General features: G+C 42.9%; 1 protein-coding gene across 1 annotated transcript; it reads right to left on the reverse strand.

Moving 5' to 3' along the window:
• Positions 1–235: 235 nt before the first annotated feature.
• LOC143355818 (uncharacterized) lies at positions 236–4,218 on the reverse strand. Its single transcript, XM_076790946.1, has 2 exons — positions 2,998–4,218; positions 236–581 (listed from the first exon to the last, which is right to left on the reverse strand). Exons 1-2 carry the CDS (start codon positions 3,930–3,932, stop codon positions 236–238), a joined length of 1,281 nt encoding a protein of 426 aa, XP_076647061.1. The 5' UTR covers positions 3,933–4,218.
• Between the last annotated feature and the right edge of the window lie 11,835 nt (positions 4,219–16,053).

Raw genomic sequence — 16,053 nt, forward strand, 5'->3', positions numbered from 1 at the left:
CCGGATATCGACGCATCAGTGCGATCGACGCGACGACGGCACCACTTGAGGAGTCTCCGTTTGAGGACGAAGGCCACTTCTTCGTAAACCTTCACTGTAGCAGGACACCGAGGTCGAGGACGAACAATCGATCTTCGTCGAAAGGGGAGCAAATTGGTCGCGGGACGAGGAGGTTTCGCGCCGAATAAAATTTGCTAGTACAATGCAGTGATTTCGGGCGGGTTCACTAGGGACACTAGGACGTCTCCTGTAGTACAACGGTGCTCGAGCCAGGTACAGGGATCCCCGGCGGCGGCGGTGACGTCGATACGCCCAAATTATGAGTCAACGAGTGCCTCCTCAGGTCGCAATTCCTACGGAAGACCTTGCCGCAGGAGGCACAATGGTACGGCTTGATGTCCGTGTGGGTCAGCAGATGAGTCTTCAGGTTGCTCCTTTGGTTGAAGCTTCTCGCGCAGACCGGGCACTTGTGCGGCGACTCCTCCATGTGCAGGATCTTGTGCACCGCCAGGGTCCGGCTCTGACAAAACCCTTTGCCACACTCCGCGCATTTGAACGGCTTCTCCTTGCTGTGTATGTACCTGGAAAATGATAGTCGAGCGTCATTGTTGCTGTCTTTCGGTTCTAACTCTTACGAATATCTTGTTCGCTTGCAGTTAACTCTCCCTGAGCAACCAAGGTCGTTTATGTCCGGAGCGAAATTTTACTCTTCAAATCCTTTCATTTCGATATTGTAGGAAACAGAAAAGGACTAGGCGATTTTAAATCATTGTGCGACAGTTAGGAACAGCCAACTCACCGACGAGTACATAGACAATACTAGAGTGAATGACCCAGAGCGATGGTATGAGAGAGTGAGAGTTATGATGTGAGAGAGAGAGATAGAGAGAGAAGAGTGTAAGGTGCGATAACCCCGAAGTACACATGTGTGCGCGCGCGCGCGCGTGTGTGTGTGTGATTCGCGTCCAATATAAATAAGGCAAGCCGTGGAACAGACAAAAGAGTCGTTAATCGAGCCAGATGTTACAATAATATGTTGATGAATTAGACCTTTTCCAATTTTGTGCAGTTGTTTCCAAATTTTAGGAAGTAAGCAATAACGAGTGAAAGTGAGTCGTACCTAACAATCTGACCTCGTGTATCTGACCTCTTGTTTAAAATGGAATTGTCACAAGGACAAAACGATCAAAAGTTTCTCATTGAATAGTCTAATTGAATGCATTGTCTCTGCATTGTTAAATTTTTACTTTCATGCAAGTGAAACTGTTGTTACGTTGAAATTCTTGCAACAAACATTTTACAGCATTTAAAATACTAACTGTTTAATACACCAATGACTAATTTTTAACTTTTCAACCGTAATGAATTTGCATTTAAAAAATTAACACATTCAGATTTTCTTTCGACATACGAAGGCAGAAGGTAATTAATTTCTAAAATAAAAAAGAAATTTAACTTCTATCATCAGCACTCAATTTCTACGTTTATATGTTTGAAAATGAATGAAACAAAAAATTGTAAATAATAATAGGGAATTTGAACGTAGACCATAGACGAATCTCGTTTCCTCAATCGTGTCCAATCAAAAATTCTTGAATCAAGCTTAAGTAATTCAGCCTTGACTGCATTGCAAGTATCCACCCCATACTTGTGATGAAATTTATGCGAACATCTCTAAATATGAAATAAATATATCGATGTGTGAAAGCAGGATAGAAATACGATGAAATTTATGTAATTAACTCCGCCAGTAAAATAAATATACACATGCGTGAAAGCAGGATAAGGATTTACAGTCACGCGAAGAACCAATCCCGCTAATTCACGTGTGGCCGTGCGAGCGAACAGTTAGCGACAATTTCAATGCCTCTCTAATGAGTCTAAAATACTGTCGACTGTAATTCTGTTAAGCGTGTAATCACGTCAACGATCCAAACAAGAAAGAAGAAAACTCATGTAGCACACACGAGAAGTACAAAGCCGACGCAAGGGAACAAGGGAACAAGCATCTTCAGTCGCCGTAACGCAGGCAAAGAGACCAATTAATGAGAATTGCAGACGTATCGATGGATGTTGTCATGATTGATGATCAAGATACGAAAAGCTCGATAAATTATCATGAATTGATCAACGTAATTAATACACTGCTGTGATTCCAGACGCCATCGTAATTACAGGACGCGGGCAGAGAGACGCGCGTATTATTTCGTCGTATTCAGATGCCGCGAAAATTGCAATCAATTTAGCCGGAGAAGAAAGCGTATTACGAAGCACTCTGATTGGCCTAACCACCTAACCACTTTTCCAGTATTCGTTTTGCTGAACCAACAAGGGTACACTGAGCCTTATCTTCCGCGTGTCCTGGCAAAGAGATACTCGTTGAGTCGACTTTTAACCATATCCAGTGAAAAAATTTCTCAATAGTAATTTCGAGTCAATTAATTCTATGACGCCACAACTTAGGATTTAGATAATCGGCTCTTCGATATTCAAACACCAAACACGGTTTTATTTCTGCAGTTAATGCTCGTCGTCAATCAACGACCGCGATAAAGGGGATCGAAAATTGATGAACTCTTATTTAATCCGGTATCGAGTTTCTATAAACTCTAGAAGTTTTGTAAACTTGAAAATGAGGATCAGACAAATGTTAATGATTTCGTAATTGTCTGAACGTTTACAGGAAATATTGAAGTCTTCCACAACTTTCGATTGATTTTCAAAATTACCATGCGTTGCGATCCTTCATATTTAAATAGTGTATCGAATAGTTAAATAGCGAATGGCATGGTTGAATAAAAAAATTTGTTGAATAACTCGCCGAACAGACGATCGGAACAAAGAGCAAGCAGCGTATCAATCCAGACGCAATTTAATTTCGTCGATTGTGATCGCCTACGTTGGCCTAACCAGCGTCCCCGTAAACCCAGGCATCACCCAATCATAAAAGCGAAGCATACCCGATAAATCGTGCCACCAACTACGATCCTCGCTTACCTATGGTCCCTCAGGTGATCCTGCCGTCGGAAGGCCTTTCCGCAAATGTCGCAAGAGTACGGTCTCTCGTCGGTGTGCGTTCTCTCGTGTATCAGTAGGTTGTAGCTCTTGGTGAACTGCCGGCTGCAGAACTTACAGATGAACTGCTTCTTCGGCCGGGAGGCCCTGCAGGTCCGTGGTATACTCGTTTCGATGGAGGTGGTGGTTGGTTGTAGCGGTGACGACGATGACAGCGACGACGACGACGACGAGGAACAGGCCGACGACGAGGCTGGCGACGTGAAAGACGAGCTTGCGATCTGTGTCAGGGAAGTAGACTGGGGCACGGAACTCGCGGAGCCGGGATTGGCACGGTTCCCTTCCGATATCCGTCGCAGAAGAGTCTCGTGGTTCGAAGAGGTGGTTGCAACAGAGGTGTCACGTAACAAGACTTCCTGCTCCTCGAGCAGCGCCAGGTTTTCTTCAGGGTCCTCGATGAAATCCAACCGACCCTCTTCTTCCTCCTCCTGCAGCAACCTTTCCGCCAGATGATCGTTCTTCGACGGTGACGTCGACGCCAGCGGGTTCTCCAATCCGGTATTGATCGGCGAACACCTTTGATTTCCAGCACCAGTCAGTCCTGTTTGTGCAACACCGGGCGCCGCACTGCTCGCGTGAAGACGATGAAGGGTCAGATAGGTTTCCAAGGCTTGAAGGTTCAAGGCAGCGGCGGCGGCGTGTCCAGGTGGAAGCAGCGCTGCTCTCTGGAGCGCGGCGAGCAGGGCTCCCTGGAGCCCGAGGGCCACGCTCTGCAACGTGAAACTAGGTAGAGCCGCATCGGTGACACTGGCGACGTCCCTGAGCTCGGTGGTGGTCGACGACGTGGACGTCGACGAGGACGACGGGACCATCACGGCCCCCCGCTCCTGGTCTTGCTCCTGCTGTTGCTGTTGCATCCTACCCCTCTGCTGGCGTTGTCCTGGGTCAGGCTCGGGGGCTGCCGACGTGTTGCCGGCACCATTGGCGGGGGTTGTTCCGTGGTTAGCTCCGGGTGTGTGTCACTCTTGGGGGGGGTTGTCGACGGTAAGTCCGATTCCGTTCACTGGCCGGTCAACGGGTCCGGCCTCATGCTCGACCGTTCCTCCGGGTCGAATCGCGAGGTTCAGCGACGGGTATGTTCGCGACAGGGTGAACTGAGGATAAAACGGCAAAGAGGAAAGACGCGTGCGAGATGCTGGCGGTGCGAAGGCGCCCCGACGACTGCTCCTGCCTCTCGCTGCTGGGCACTGCTCGTGGAGACACCTGGTGGCAGGTATCCGAGGCGAGTTGGGACCGTCCGCGCGGAACGGGCCCCGGATTCTGGAGAGAGAGCCCCACAGCTGGCCCGCAATTGCTCGCCGTTTCAGCGTAAACGGCGCCGTTCGTAATCTCGCGTGTACGCGTGACTGCGTGCGTAGCTGCACGCGTGCGAGGCCTGCGTTACCGGACCATCGAGGACAACCCCTGATTCCTCCTCCTCGTCCTTATCCTACCCTCTCCCCTTTCTCCACCTACACCCTCTATCCTTATATACCTTCCCCCGCGACCGCCCCTACGAGCGTTATGATTTAATTCCTATGCCGCTGGGAATTATGAAGCCGATGCATCCGACGCTTTTATGGATTGGTACTGGGTTATGGTGAGGTTGTATGAAGATTTTTTGCTTGATTTTATAGTATAGTAAAGTGGACTAATATGAGATTCGTTTTGGAAAAAAATCGTAACACTCAATTAACCCTTCGCACTCGAAGCCGTTTTAACTCTGAAACGAAACATTTCTACCGACCTAGAATATTTCCCTTCTATATATATTTTTTCATGCTATACATACGAAAATGGTGCAATGCACTCGTACAGTAATGGAATGTATAGTAATTTATTAAATACAAACAAATTTAATAATGTACAAAATATTTTGAATAATGATACAGGAATTTTTAGAGGCGCCTTACAGTCGCCATTCGAGTGCTAAAGGTTAAGAACACTTTTATTAAAAATTACCACATGCTTTAAAGCCACATGCAACATGTAACAAAAACAGAAAATAAGGAGCAGACCAGTTATTGCACATTATTGCACATGTGAAAAAGAAGTTAGCTATCGTATATTTTTACATTATACAATACTATTTTATTGACAATCTGAGTAGATATACAATTTTATCGAATATTTTATCAGAAAATAATTAAATATGTAACAACTCTTTTACATATGTTACAACCTAATATAAAAGTTCTTTATAACTGTTCGGTCAGAGTTAATTCAAGTTATCTTCGGTATGCTTTCGAGCTCTGGCTAGCATAAACTGTTCGAAACGCAATGGTAGCGTTAAAGTTCGGTGCAGAGTGCAGAGACATGAATGCTCGCGCAGGCGACACCGTGGTCGTCGGAAATGCTTCCTGCTTGAATTTTTCACGGGCGGAATAGATTTTCGCGGGCCTTGTAAGGCGTTCCATTCAATTACACGGGCGGTTAGAGCCTGAAGGTTAAATCGGTTTCTATCTGGCGACGTATCGGTAAATCTCCGTGCTTCTGTGTTCACGGCTATCATTAAAACGTCGCGAATTAAGAATTATGAGGTACTTACGTAACATACTGTGAGCTGTGAAAGTAATGAACAGCAAATTCAAGCATGGCGTGTGTCACCAACGCGATACGTGCGTCGGGTAATAAACAATGTAAATACGACGTTGCTTGTTCCTTGGTCGGAGTTGTTCACGCGTTTACAGTCCAAATCTAAGAATACAGTGTCACGATGATAGAAATGTGTGAGGGGCGAAATAGAGAAGCAAAAGTAAAACCGACAGCGGCGGGGAAATTGTTTATTTCACCGTAAATCATTTGAGCATGCCGGTACCGTTAACGCAGTTTGGATATGTTACGCCATTCTAGCTAAACCCCGTGTAGGTGACATAAAGCTTGTAATTGTTGACTAAACCAGTATCGAAGAACCTAAGGGCTGGAGTTTTCTGTTTTATAGGTATTTGTAACGACGTAATAACAGAGGAAAATTGATAATGTGTGGGTATAAGCATTTTAGTGTATTATCAGGTAGAAATCTTTACAATCTCCAATAATGTTTACACTCAACTGCGAAAGATACTAAAAGAAGCATTTTATGAGTGACGGTAGTGGTAATGGTAGTCGATTCAGAGTATTACAGATTTAATCTGAAACTGGATCACACTTTCAAATGTGACAGGGCTAATTAAATGGAAGATTGATGTCCTGAATATGTCTTTCGAAAATGGTTTAACACAGTTGTAGAACAATTCTAAGAAGTTTCTTTGGTGGAAATCATAAAAATATGAGCATTTTTGCTGCCGATAATTGCTTCTCACATTCTATTTCTTTAGAAAGTTTTAGACGATCTTGTTTCTTTAAATAACGTTGAACATTCTATCATCCAACTGCTTTTAATAAACTCTAATTTTCAAAATGAGTAAATTCAGCTTTGAAATGGGTTCAAATTTATTATTGTACTATTTTGTTTTAATAAAATTATCATAGCTCGAATATCGACAATTTCCCGAGAATCGGAAATTTAGCGTATAAATACTTTTTGGGTGCATCGTATCTTGCATCTCACTCGATGAATCGACTTCGAAATAAGAGTCGAACAAGTCCGAAAGTTGTGACAGTACTTACAGGCCCAGTTTCCATCCTGGCCAGGGTGCAAGTCGATCCCGGTCCATTTGGGCCCACCGCGCCCTACGTTCCGGCGCGCAGCGCCGCCTCGGTGCAGTGTTTCGACTCGGCTGCAAAGCCGCAACAATTTACGACGGCAATTAATGCGCGCGAGTAAACCGTGTATAGCGCCTATAGTTAGCTGCCTCTTCGGCGCGACGCAACGAGCCGAGCCGAGCCGCGCAACGAGAAAGAAAGACGGACACGTTCCCTGCACGCGCTATACCGCAGGAAGAAGCGAGCCGGATCAGCATCGTCGGGATTCGAGGTAAAGAGAAAGAGAAGTCCCAACGAAGCAGAAGACGAAGAAGCAGACGAAGCAAGAGAAGCCGAAGACGAAGAAGAAGAGGAGAAGAAGAAAAGCTACGGGAAAAGAAGAAAGAATGGACGTACGAAGGGAACCCGGTACCAAGGGACAGACAGGAGGAAAGGAGAGGAGAGACAAAGAGAGAGAGAGAGAGAGAGAGAGAGAGAGAGAGAGGGAGAGAAGAGAGGCGAACCGAGGCAGACTAAATAATATTATAGGTGGTGTTCTCACGGTCCCGGGACGCCCGCGGGCCAACTCGTCACCCCCTCCACCCCTTCCTCGTCTTCTTATTCTCCTCTCCTCACGGCCCACCTCGTACCTTACCTCTTACTCCCCCGCGCGTGAGTTTCGCCCACGCTGGGGCCCCACGGAGTCGTCAGGCCACGTGGGAGGGAGAAAGAGGGTCCGAGCGACCGGGAACGAGTATGGACGACAACGGACGAAGGGTCAGGGTTCAGCTCGCGCTCGCTGACCGTCACCGTGGACGGTTTTCTTTCTCTTTTCGGCTCCGTTCCCTCCTCTCCTCTCCCCCACCCCTGGCCCCTCTTCATCTTCATTCTCCGAGCCTCTCTCACCGTCTGACTCCCTTTGATTCCTCTATTCGTGATCCACGTATTCCACTGACTCTCCTCTCCTCTCCTCTCCTATCCTCTCTCTGTCTCTCTCTCTCTCTCCCTTTCTCTTTCTTTCTATTACTCCGTCGTTCTTTGTCTCTTTCTATCTTTCCCTCGTTTTCCTCCCACACTTTCCTCCGACACCGTTTTCTCCGCGCGGATATGACGATTTCTGAGAGATTTTCGCGGACGTCCAACGCTCCGGGCCCCTTCGCGGTCGCGCGAGCGCGATTGACGTGCCGTGCTTGGTTAATTAAGTTGCTCGACGATGGAATCGAGCAGTCTCTCTTTCTCTCTTTCCAGCGCGCGCTCCCCTCCCCCCCCCCCCCTCCGTCCCCAGCCCGCACGTCGGGCCCAGGTGATTGAAAGAAGCTCTTGACACGCTTTCCAGGGGAACGAGATGGATAAATGGGTCCGAGGGTGTGTGAATGAAGAGTTCAAGTTCCTGCTTCGATGCTCAGGCCGAGAGTAAGTATTCGATGATTGTGGTCCTGTGCGACTGATCTTTGGAGTAGCTGCGCTGCAAAGGAGGTTGGGCCTTACTTGCTCTAACGAGATTCGTATGTTTCTTGCAATTAGATTCACTGGGCGGTTTGGTAATAGTAACTTTTGGGCCTGAATCGCGTTATCGGTAAGTTAAATCCTTTGCGCTACGATTTATTTCACGGTTACAACTTCTCGAGCAACGATTGAAACTTCTGTGCCGTTTATCCTTTCCTAGAAGAAGAAGAAGAAGAAGAAAATTTTCTATTGTCCATTGTAAACCTGTTCCGTCGCGCAATACCATTCCGGAGAACCGTTAATTTTAATTTTCACGCGGAGTTATATACAACTTTACTGTTCTCTTCGCTTTTCGCACACGTCGTATATTTGAAAGGAGAAACAAGATATTGGGACTGCGTGTTTGTATCAGAAATTGCATTACGTCATCGTTGGTGGAATTCCATTCTGGCGATTTCGATGTTTGACCTCGACAACTATATTTGGTTAGTGCGAATGAACGAAGCTACTCACTATACTCCGATTGTATTTAGAATTTGTGAATGTAAAAGTCATGAATAACATAAAACCGTAAACCTATTGCCGTAATTCGTGTCAGGGTATAAAAGAACGGAGCTTCTCTCTTATAACGTCATAACCATTATCGTTCTCTTTCATAAAATGTTTATTCGATCTGAGTATCACATCAAGCGTATGAGATGTGGTCAGAAAAATATTCGGACTTCTGACATAACACTTTATTGGAAGTACTTCTTTTTTTTTTACAAAGAAAACAGTGCTACACAGTGTTACTAAATCTGTTTCACTGCGTTTCTTCGTTTATAACGTTTTTCTAATAATTTTTTACAATTGATTATAGATTAAGTCCCATATTTTATCGTATTTCTTTAATTGTTTGGAGCACATGAACCACTAATATGAAAATTCATCGAAACAAACATAGCTTTCGTTCTTTTTTTTTTTTTTCTTTAACGATGACAATTTTGAATTTAGAAAAGGCTGCGAGCCGGGCACAGTCTTGAAACAGAAATCAAGTCGAACAAAGAGCAAGCGAAGAATTTCGTGGCGCGCAAAAGGCTGCGCGCCGCGGCGCGGCACGGCGGCAATAAAAAGACAGGAAACAAATTAGTCCAGTTACCTGGTTCCATTTATCATTTCCCTCTTTTTATCCGTTCACCGTGTTTACACGTGCTCGGTTCCCGGAGGGGTGGGGAGGGGGGCTAATTCGAAAGTGTTAGCCCGATCGGGGGAGAAAGGGTATCCGATTGTAAAGCGATCCGGCTATAAAGGTTCGCGCGTGATGATCACTCGAGAGCGAAGACGAGCTCGCGGGAGTGCACATGTATCAAAATCGCCTGGCGATCCTCGAAAATGGCGTGGCACGGCGCGAGCACGCGGCCATTCAGCAGCTTTCAATTTGCTCTTGTTTCCTGAATGCGGTGAAGCGCAGAGGGAGGCCGCGACTTCCCGCCGCGTAGATAATTAGATCGCTACTAACCACCTCCACTTTCACGCATCTGCACCTCCGCGGCCACGTACGCACCGTTTGTTTCTTCTGTTCGTGTACCGTCGGCGTCCTCTTCCACCTCCACCTTGAAAGAAGAAGATGAAGAAGAAGAAGAAGAAGTCCCTCTCCACCCGCCCGGTTCTCCCGGTGTTTCTCGCGCTTTGCTCGCACGCTCCTTCGCGGCGTGATGCCGATAGATGCCTCGGACGTAACAGCCGGCACAGCTGAAAAGGGGGTAGATGGTTCTACTTGATTTCCGACGTGCCAACATTCTTTATGCTCGGATCTCCAACCCGCTTGTTCTACGGAACGGATTTATTAGGTACCGGAAAAAGTTCGTACAACCGTAAAGTTCGTAAACCTACCAAGCATTAACAGCATCTGGTAAATATTGCCTTGTAAAAATGGCAACCCTAAATTTATTGAGATCGTCCGTAATTTTCAATATTAGGGGGACCCATAAGTAATCAATTATTTTGAAATCTGAAACAAATTTTGTAGTAAATTCAAGTTTTTATTTCTTAATTTATTATATAATCTCCATCATTATCGAGGACAGTTTGCCATATTTCCTGCAAATTTTCGTGAAGCAAAATATGTCTCAAGGTGCCCCCTTACATCTTCTACAGAAGTGAATGTTTTATTTCTTAAATAATGCTCCAGAGATCTGAAAAGATGATAGTCAGAGGGAGCAATATCCGGTGAGTACGGGGGTTGCGGTAAAACTTCCCAATGCAATTCTTTGATTTTTTCCTGAGTGAGTTTCGCTGTATGGGGCCGGGCATTGTAATTTGCAGTATTTCACCTTTTCTGTGGACTAAAGATGTCCCCTTTTTCAATAGTTCTGAATACAGCCGTTGTAATTGCTGATAATACAACTCAGCAGTAACTGTTTCTCCAGGTTTCAACAACTCAAAGTGAATTATGCCAGGACAGTCCCACCAAATGCACAGTAACAACTTTCTAAGTGATAAGCTAGGTTTAGGGGTTGATATTGCGGTTTGATTTGCAGAAAGCCATTGCTTGGAACGCTTTATGTTATCATAAAGAATCCATTTTTCATCTCCGGTAACGATTCTGCTAAGAAATAGATCTGTACGAAATCTGGATAGCAATAAACTGCAAATTGATCGACGAATATTCTCGTTGGTTTCAGATAATTGATGCGGTACCCATATTCCTTGCCTATATGCCTTTCCCATTTCGTGTAGGTGCCTTTGTATAGTTGACCATGTGGACCCAAGGCTTCTCGATAATTCTTGTATAGTTAATTTTGGATCAGCTTCTACTAGAGCTTTTAAGGTGTCATTATCAAAGTCAACTGATCGTCCACTTCGAAGCCTGTCATTGAGATCATAATGGAATATGAATATGATATGATAGGAATAGGAATATGATCCTCGAAAGGTACGGAGGCCGCCATTTTATTACAGGGTTGTAAAAAAAATTATACTTTTTAGAACATTTTGAACACAGGCTGCTTTACTGAAAACTGTATAAGAATACGTGTTTCCTCTTCAACGAAGAGGTACAGAACTAAAGGCAAAACAAATTCTTTGCAAATAATTGATTACTTGTGGGTACCCCGAATATAATAAAAGCTTGGACAAGGAAATTTATTCGATTTTCCATAAATGAATTTTTATAGTTTCAATAATTGTGAAATATAAAACCGGTCGTTTTGGTAGGTTTAGTGTTAAGTAGGGATTCTCGTACAACAGGTTCGACAAATCGAAAAATTTCTTTCACGTATATCGAAGGTACAACGTTTCAAGAATATGTTCCCAAAGTCTAAAAGCTTAATTATAAAAAAATATGAAGATTTTACTGCTTATTTAGTGAGAGACGTTCGACCGCGTCTCGTTATATCTGCGACATATTTTAAAAGCATTTCTCCCGAAATCACATTTTCAAAATTGGCGTACGCACGATAACTTGAAAACACGAGACACGAGTCGAGGTGCCGGCATAGAGGCGTCGTTGCACGACGTACGAAATTCATGAGAGGAAGAAAAGAAAAAACGATCGGACGGATGGTGACGCCTTTGTGCCGGCACCTCGACTCGCGCGTTTTACACGCGTAAAAACGCCTCACCTGGACAGAGCCTAACCAACTGATCAATTTCGGACAGGGCTTATTCAATTCGTTGCAATTTTCTCGAAGTACTGATCCGCACTTTCAACTTAATTTCTTATTTACAATATTTTTTTTCTTATGTTATAAGTAGACAGCGAATCTTTATGCAAAATAAAATTTTTCTACCCGAATTGTATCAAACTGGAGCGAAATAAACATTTATTTTCCTAGGTTGAAGATAATATAACAGTATTTTTAAATTCTTCTAATAGTTCCACTGTTTCAAATTATACCTACTCATTTTTGTCATAAAATCATAAAATCCGCTGTGTTGTTATAAGATGAATTTTCCTATCGAAAATTCTCTATATACTTTCTTTAATGTTGGTTCAGTAACAGCGTAACTAATCAAACTTTAAGATAATTCTTCATTTGTTGTTAGCAAGTTGCCACGTTGTTCACCAGATTTACAGGATTGTAATAATTGTCACAAAATTAATCAAAAAACCGAAACAAAAATTCAGCCATCTGTCCAAGACGATGAAGATAGAACCGCGGATGTCTACGGCGTCTCGTCCGTAACCGGGAGATTGATTCGTCCAATTACGCTGAACAATCCTCGCGATGATTCGATCACCGTTGCCGAGGGTCCTCTCGCTCGCAGGATCGTCCAGCTGACATGGCGGCGAGCAACAGTTTCGCTCATTCTCGAATGTATATTTCAGCGAAAATCAGCGCCGCCCTGCCGCGGAATAAGACAACGGATTTATCGTGCTCGCGAGATCGGGTCATTAGTACCGGTGCCAGCTGATTAATGACACGGCCACGCCCCTTCTAAAGAGCCAGCTCCTGATAAGATTAATGCGTCACCGTCATCGCGCATCCTCTGCGTTTCATCCGCGTGTCACCGAACCCGCTTTTGTGAATCTATTACAACGACTCTGTGGAAAGTTGCGCGCGCGCGCACGGCGATTAAACACGCTCCTTATGAATGTTATTCCATTTTTTAAATTAATGTCCGAGTTGTCGTCGACTGTGTCGGTGATTTATACGTGGAATGCGTCTCTCTCTCTCTCTCTCTCTCTCTCAATCCTTTACAACGGCTCGGGGACAGCGCGAGGAGGGACCGAGTAAAAATCGCTTTGATAGATCAACGAGCCGGCGTTCGCGGAAGGGAATAGATTCCTTGTAGACGAGTGATACGAATCACGTAATTCTATAGCCCGCAGTTGTTCTTACTGCCTTTTGTTCATGAATTACTCAAGGTGTTCTTCGTATTTCTATAAAAGAGCAAAATAACAAGGCTACTAGCATCTAATAGTAAGTAGACATATTTACTAAATTTTACACCTTCACTCTGGTATAAAGTAAACGTCCCAGTATCCGGACGCTTAAGGAATAGCGGTATGCTAATTGTTTATTTAACTTGTAAAAAAACCATAAAATTAAACATGTTTTGTTTAATTTGGAAGCTAATACAATTATAATTACTGAAAGTTAGGACAGTCAAATCTCTAAATTATTGTTGCGAGTTTGGAGCATCTTTAATAAATAAAACGAAAAAAATACCAATAAACCGTTATTAAACAGAGGAGGAATACTCAGCTTTGTGTCTTCCCACAACGGCGTTCGTCGACCGACGTATCCGTTGTATCGGATACTAAGACGACGCTGCAACGAAGACCATTCGGCGCGATGTATCGATATCGTAACATATCGACACTCGTAACATTATGTTAGGCGCATTTATTTAAAGTTTTAACAATTATATTAAAAGGTACAATGTCCCAGTTAGCGGACAACCTAAGAGTAAATGTCCCAGTCCTTGAATTATATTGTCCCATTCACCGAACACATAATATGTACGACATTACCTCTTCCGATACAGCTTCAAAAGATTGTTTTAATTGATCTTGTGTATATTTTTGTTTTTTTCGTTTCTGCCTTGCTTAATTTATAAAAGAAAAAAGATAAAGTTTAGTTTTATATGAATCTAAAATTTTAAGGTTATGTACAAAATACTGTACATATACTTACTTCAAGAATACACAGATTTCAGAAATAAGTACTAGTTATTATAATTTACTATATAACATAATACAATCCTCAATATTTACACGTGAAAACTCACCTGTGCTACGTGCAGCCACGTGCTGATCGGCCATTTACTGGTACAACAGAACGGTCCCCTACTGGTACATTGAGGGAACTGTTGTCCCAATATGTAAATCTTATAATTTTATAGTAAAAAAATTAATTTTCTTGCACGTTCGAATATTTGATTTATATATTAAAGTATATTTATTTCATTCATTCATTCTCGTAATATAAAATATCAGATATAGTGAAATTAGTAAAATCTTAAGAAATTCTTCAATATTTGTTATAGATATGATACATGTTTCAATATAATAATTTTTAAATAATAAGTTTTAATTTTATATAATGATTATTTTATGCTACCAATTTTTATTTTTAATTATATTAACAAGTAAGGTACAAAATAAATGATACCGGGATATGGTCAGTCACTGGGACGTTTACCTTACCTACGCAGAAAATTGCAGAGAAAATTGATCTTGAACTTTTTATGCACTCGATACAAATGCTTAGAAAGTATAAAAGTAGAACTTTGTATTCTTCCCATCGAGAAATAAAGTAGAAATGGAAATTGAAACTATTCGAATTAATTGTTGGAAGTTATTTGAAACTTAATTCTTTTTCTGGACATGTGTGGATGACAATTGAGAAAACTATATAGCATGTACGCTATTTCGTTTCGGAACATGAGATAATAAAATCGCGGAAAATTAATGATCGCCGGTGTTTTTAGTATTGAGTTATATTACAGGGTAGCATAACCAAAAGTTATGGTTTTATCTTAGAGTAATATACAGACACGGCTTGCGGTCTTTAAAATAATTTATGGATCAGTCTCGTCCCTGCAATCATGAAGTACTCACCAGTATCACCTTCAACTCCAAACTTTATTACCGTCGCAAAACTAACTTGCGCTGGAAGAGTTAATACCCTCATACTTTTCATTTAAAATGGTATGTTAACGCAACATAGTCCTGCAAATGATTTACAGCTTTCTGTGGATCCCTTAGCGTATAATTTCTTCAGTACTAATGTCTAGGTAATGGTGTATTAATTTAATTATCGAGAAATTGAAAGTGATTATCATGAACACGGTGTAGGACGACTAATTCGATTATTTTAAAATAGAATGATCATCAATCATTCCGCCAATTAACTACTACTATCTAACGAGAAAAGGGAAAATGGTTTATATCGTTTATCAATATTTATACATATTTAGTTTTCTATGTTATACACAATATGTACGTATCATTTTTTTTTACATTTATATATCCTATAACATCTCGATGTTTATGTACTTAACACTCCATATAAAAATTAAGTGAAAAAAGAAATTTGAAGGATACCGACAATACTGAGACTTATATTAAATAAGTAGCAACCTAATAAATGCAGAGTACCAGTCTTTAATCGAAGCGAAACTCTCGAAAGACACCGGCACAACTGAGTCAAGCCTATCGCGTGGATGAAACATGATTCTTCTTCGTAATAAATACCCTAGAGATCGGGACAAGACGGGAACTATATGGATGTATAATACAAGTGTACCAATGATCCTAGCCGCGACGTCCATGTTTTTCAGTGTGACACGGCCCCTACTGTTTCTCAGGCGACTGGATAAAGTGCTCCCTGTCACGCGCACGAACCTTCAAAACCGGGCCAATGAAATGAATGTGATACTTTCAGCACTGCCGCCTTTCCTTCGGCTCCGTCTCGCTGGCCGCGTATAAATAACGCATAACTCCATCCCCGATGAAACAGCCCTGTTACGCGGCCTATAGGTGGCTAGGCTAGAAGAATTCTTCGGCCGGAGGATGACCTTGAATAGGCTAGCAGGAAGGGTCCGGGAGAAAAATCTTTCGTGGATGGTACGTATCACCAGGAGGCAAAACGTGATTCCATTAGTCAGAACCTCACCACCGACAACCACGGTTTAAAGCACCGTTTACACACTAAAGGCTACTTGCCTCGCCCGCAGCGGATTACTTTTCGTCCGGTCTCGCGGGTCGGAAACTGGTCCGCTTGCGTTTTAGGGTCAGTCGGTGAATACTCGTGATATGTGCCTACTGATAGGGAAGATCTGCGAGAGTTAAAAAAAATAACGAATACAAGTAAAACAGCATAGACTGTCGATTGTCAAATGTAGTAGAGAATAGCTTGAGATTCTTAATAAATTCAACGAAGAACAATGTCCAATGAATTATCTGAACAAACATAAGAATGAGACGAACTGCTTACGTTT

The sequence above is a fragment of the Halictus rubicundus genome, chromosome 1 (assembly GCF_050948215.1).
Source record: "Halictus rubicundus isolate RS-2024b chromosome 1, iyHalRubi1_principal, whole genome shotgun sequence".
In the NCBI taxonomy this organism is placed as follows: Eukaryota; Metazoa; Arthropoda; class Insecta; order Hymenoptera; family Halictidae; genus Halictus; species Halictus rubicundus.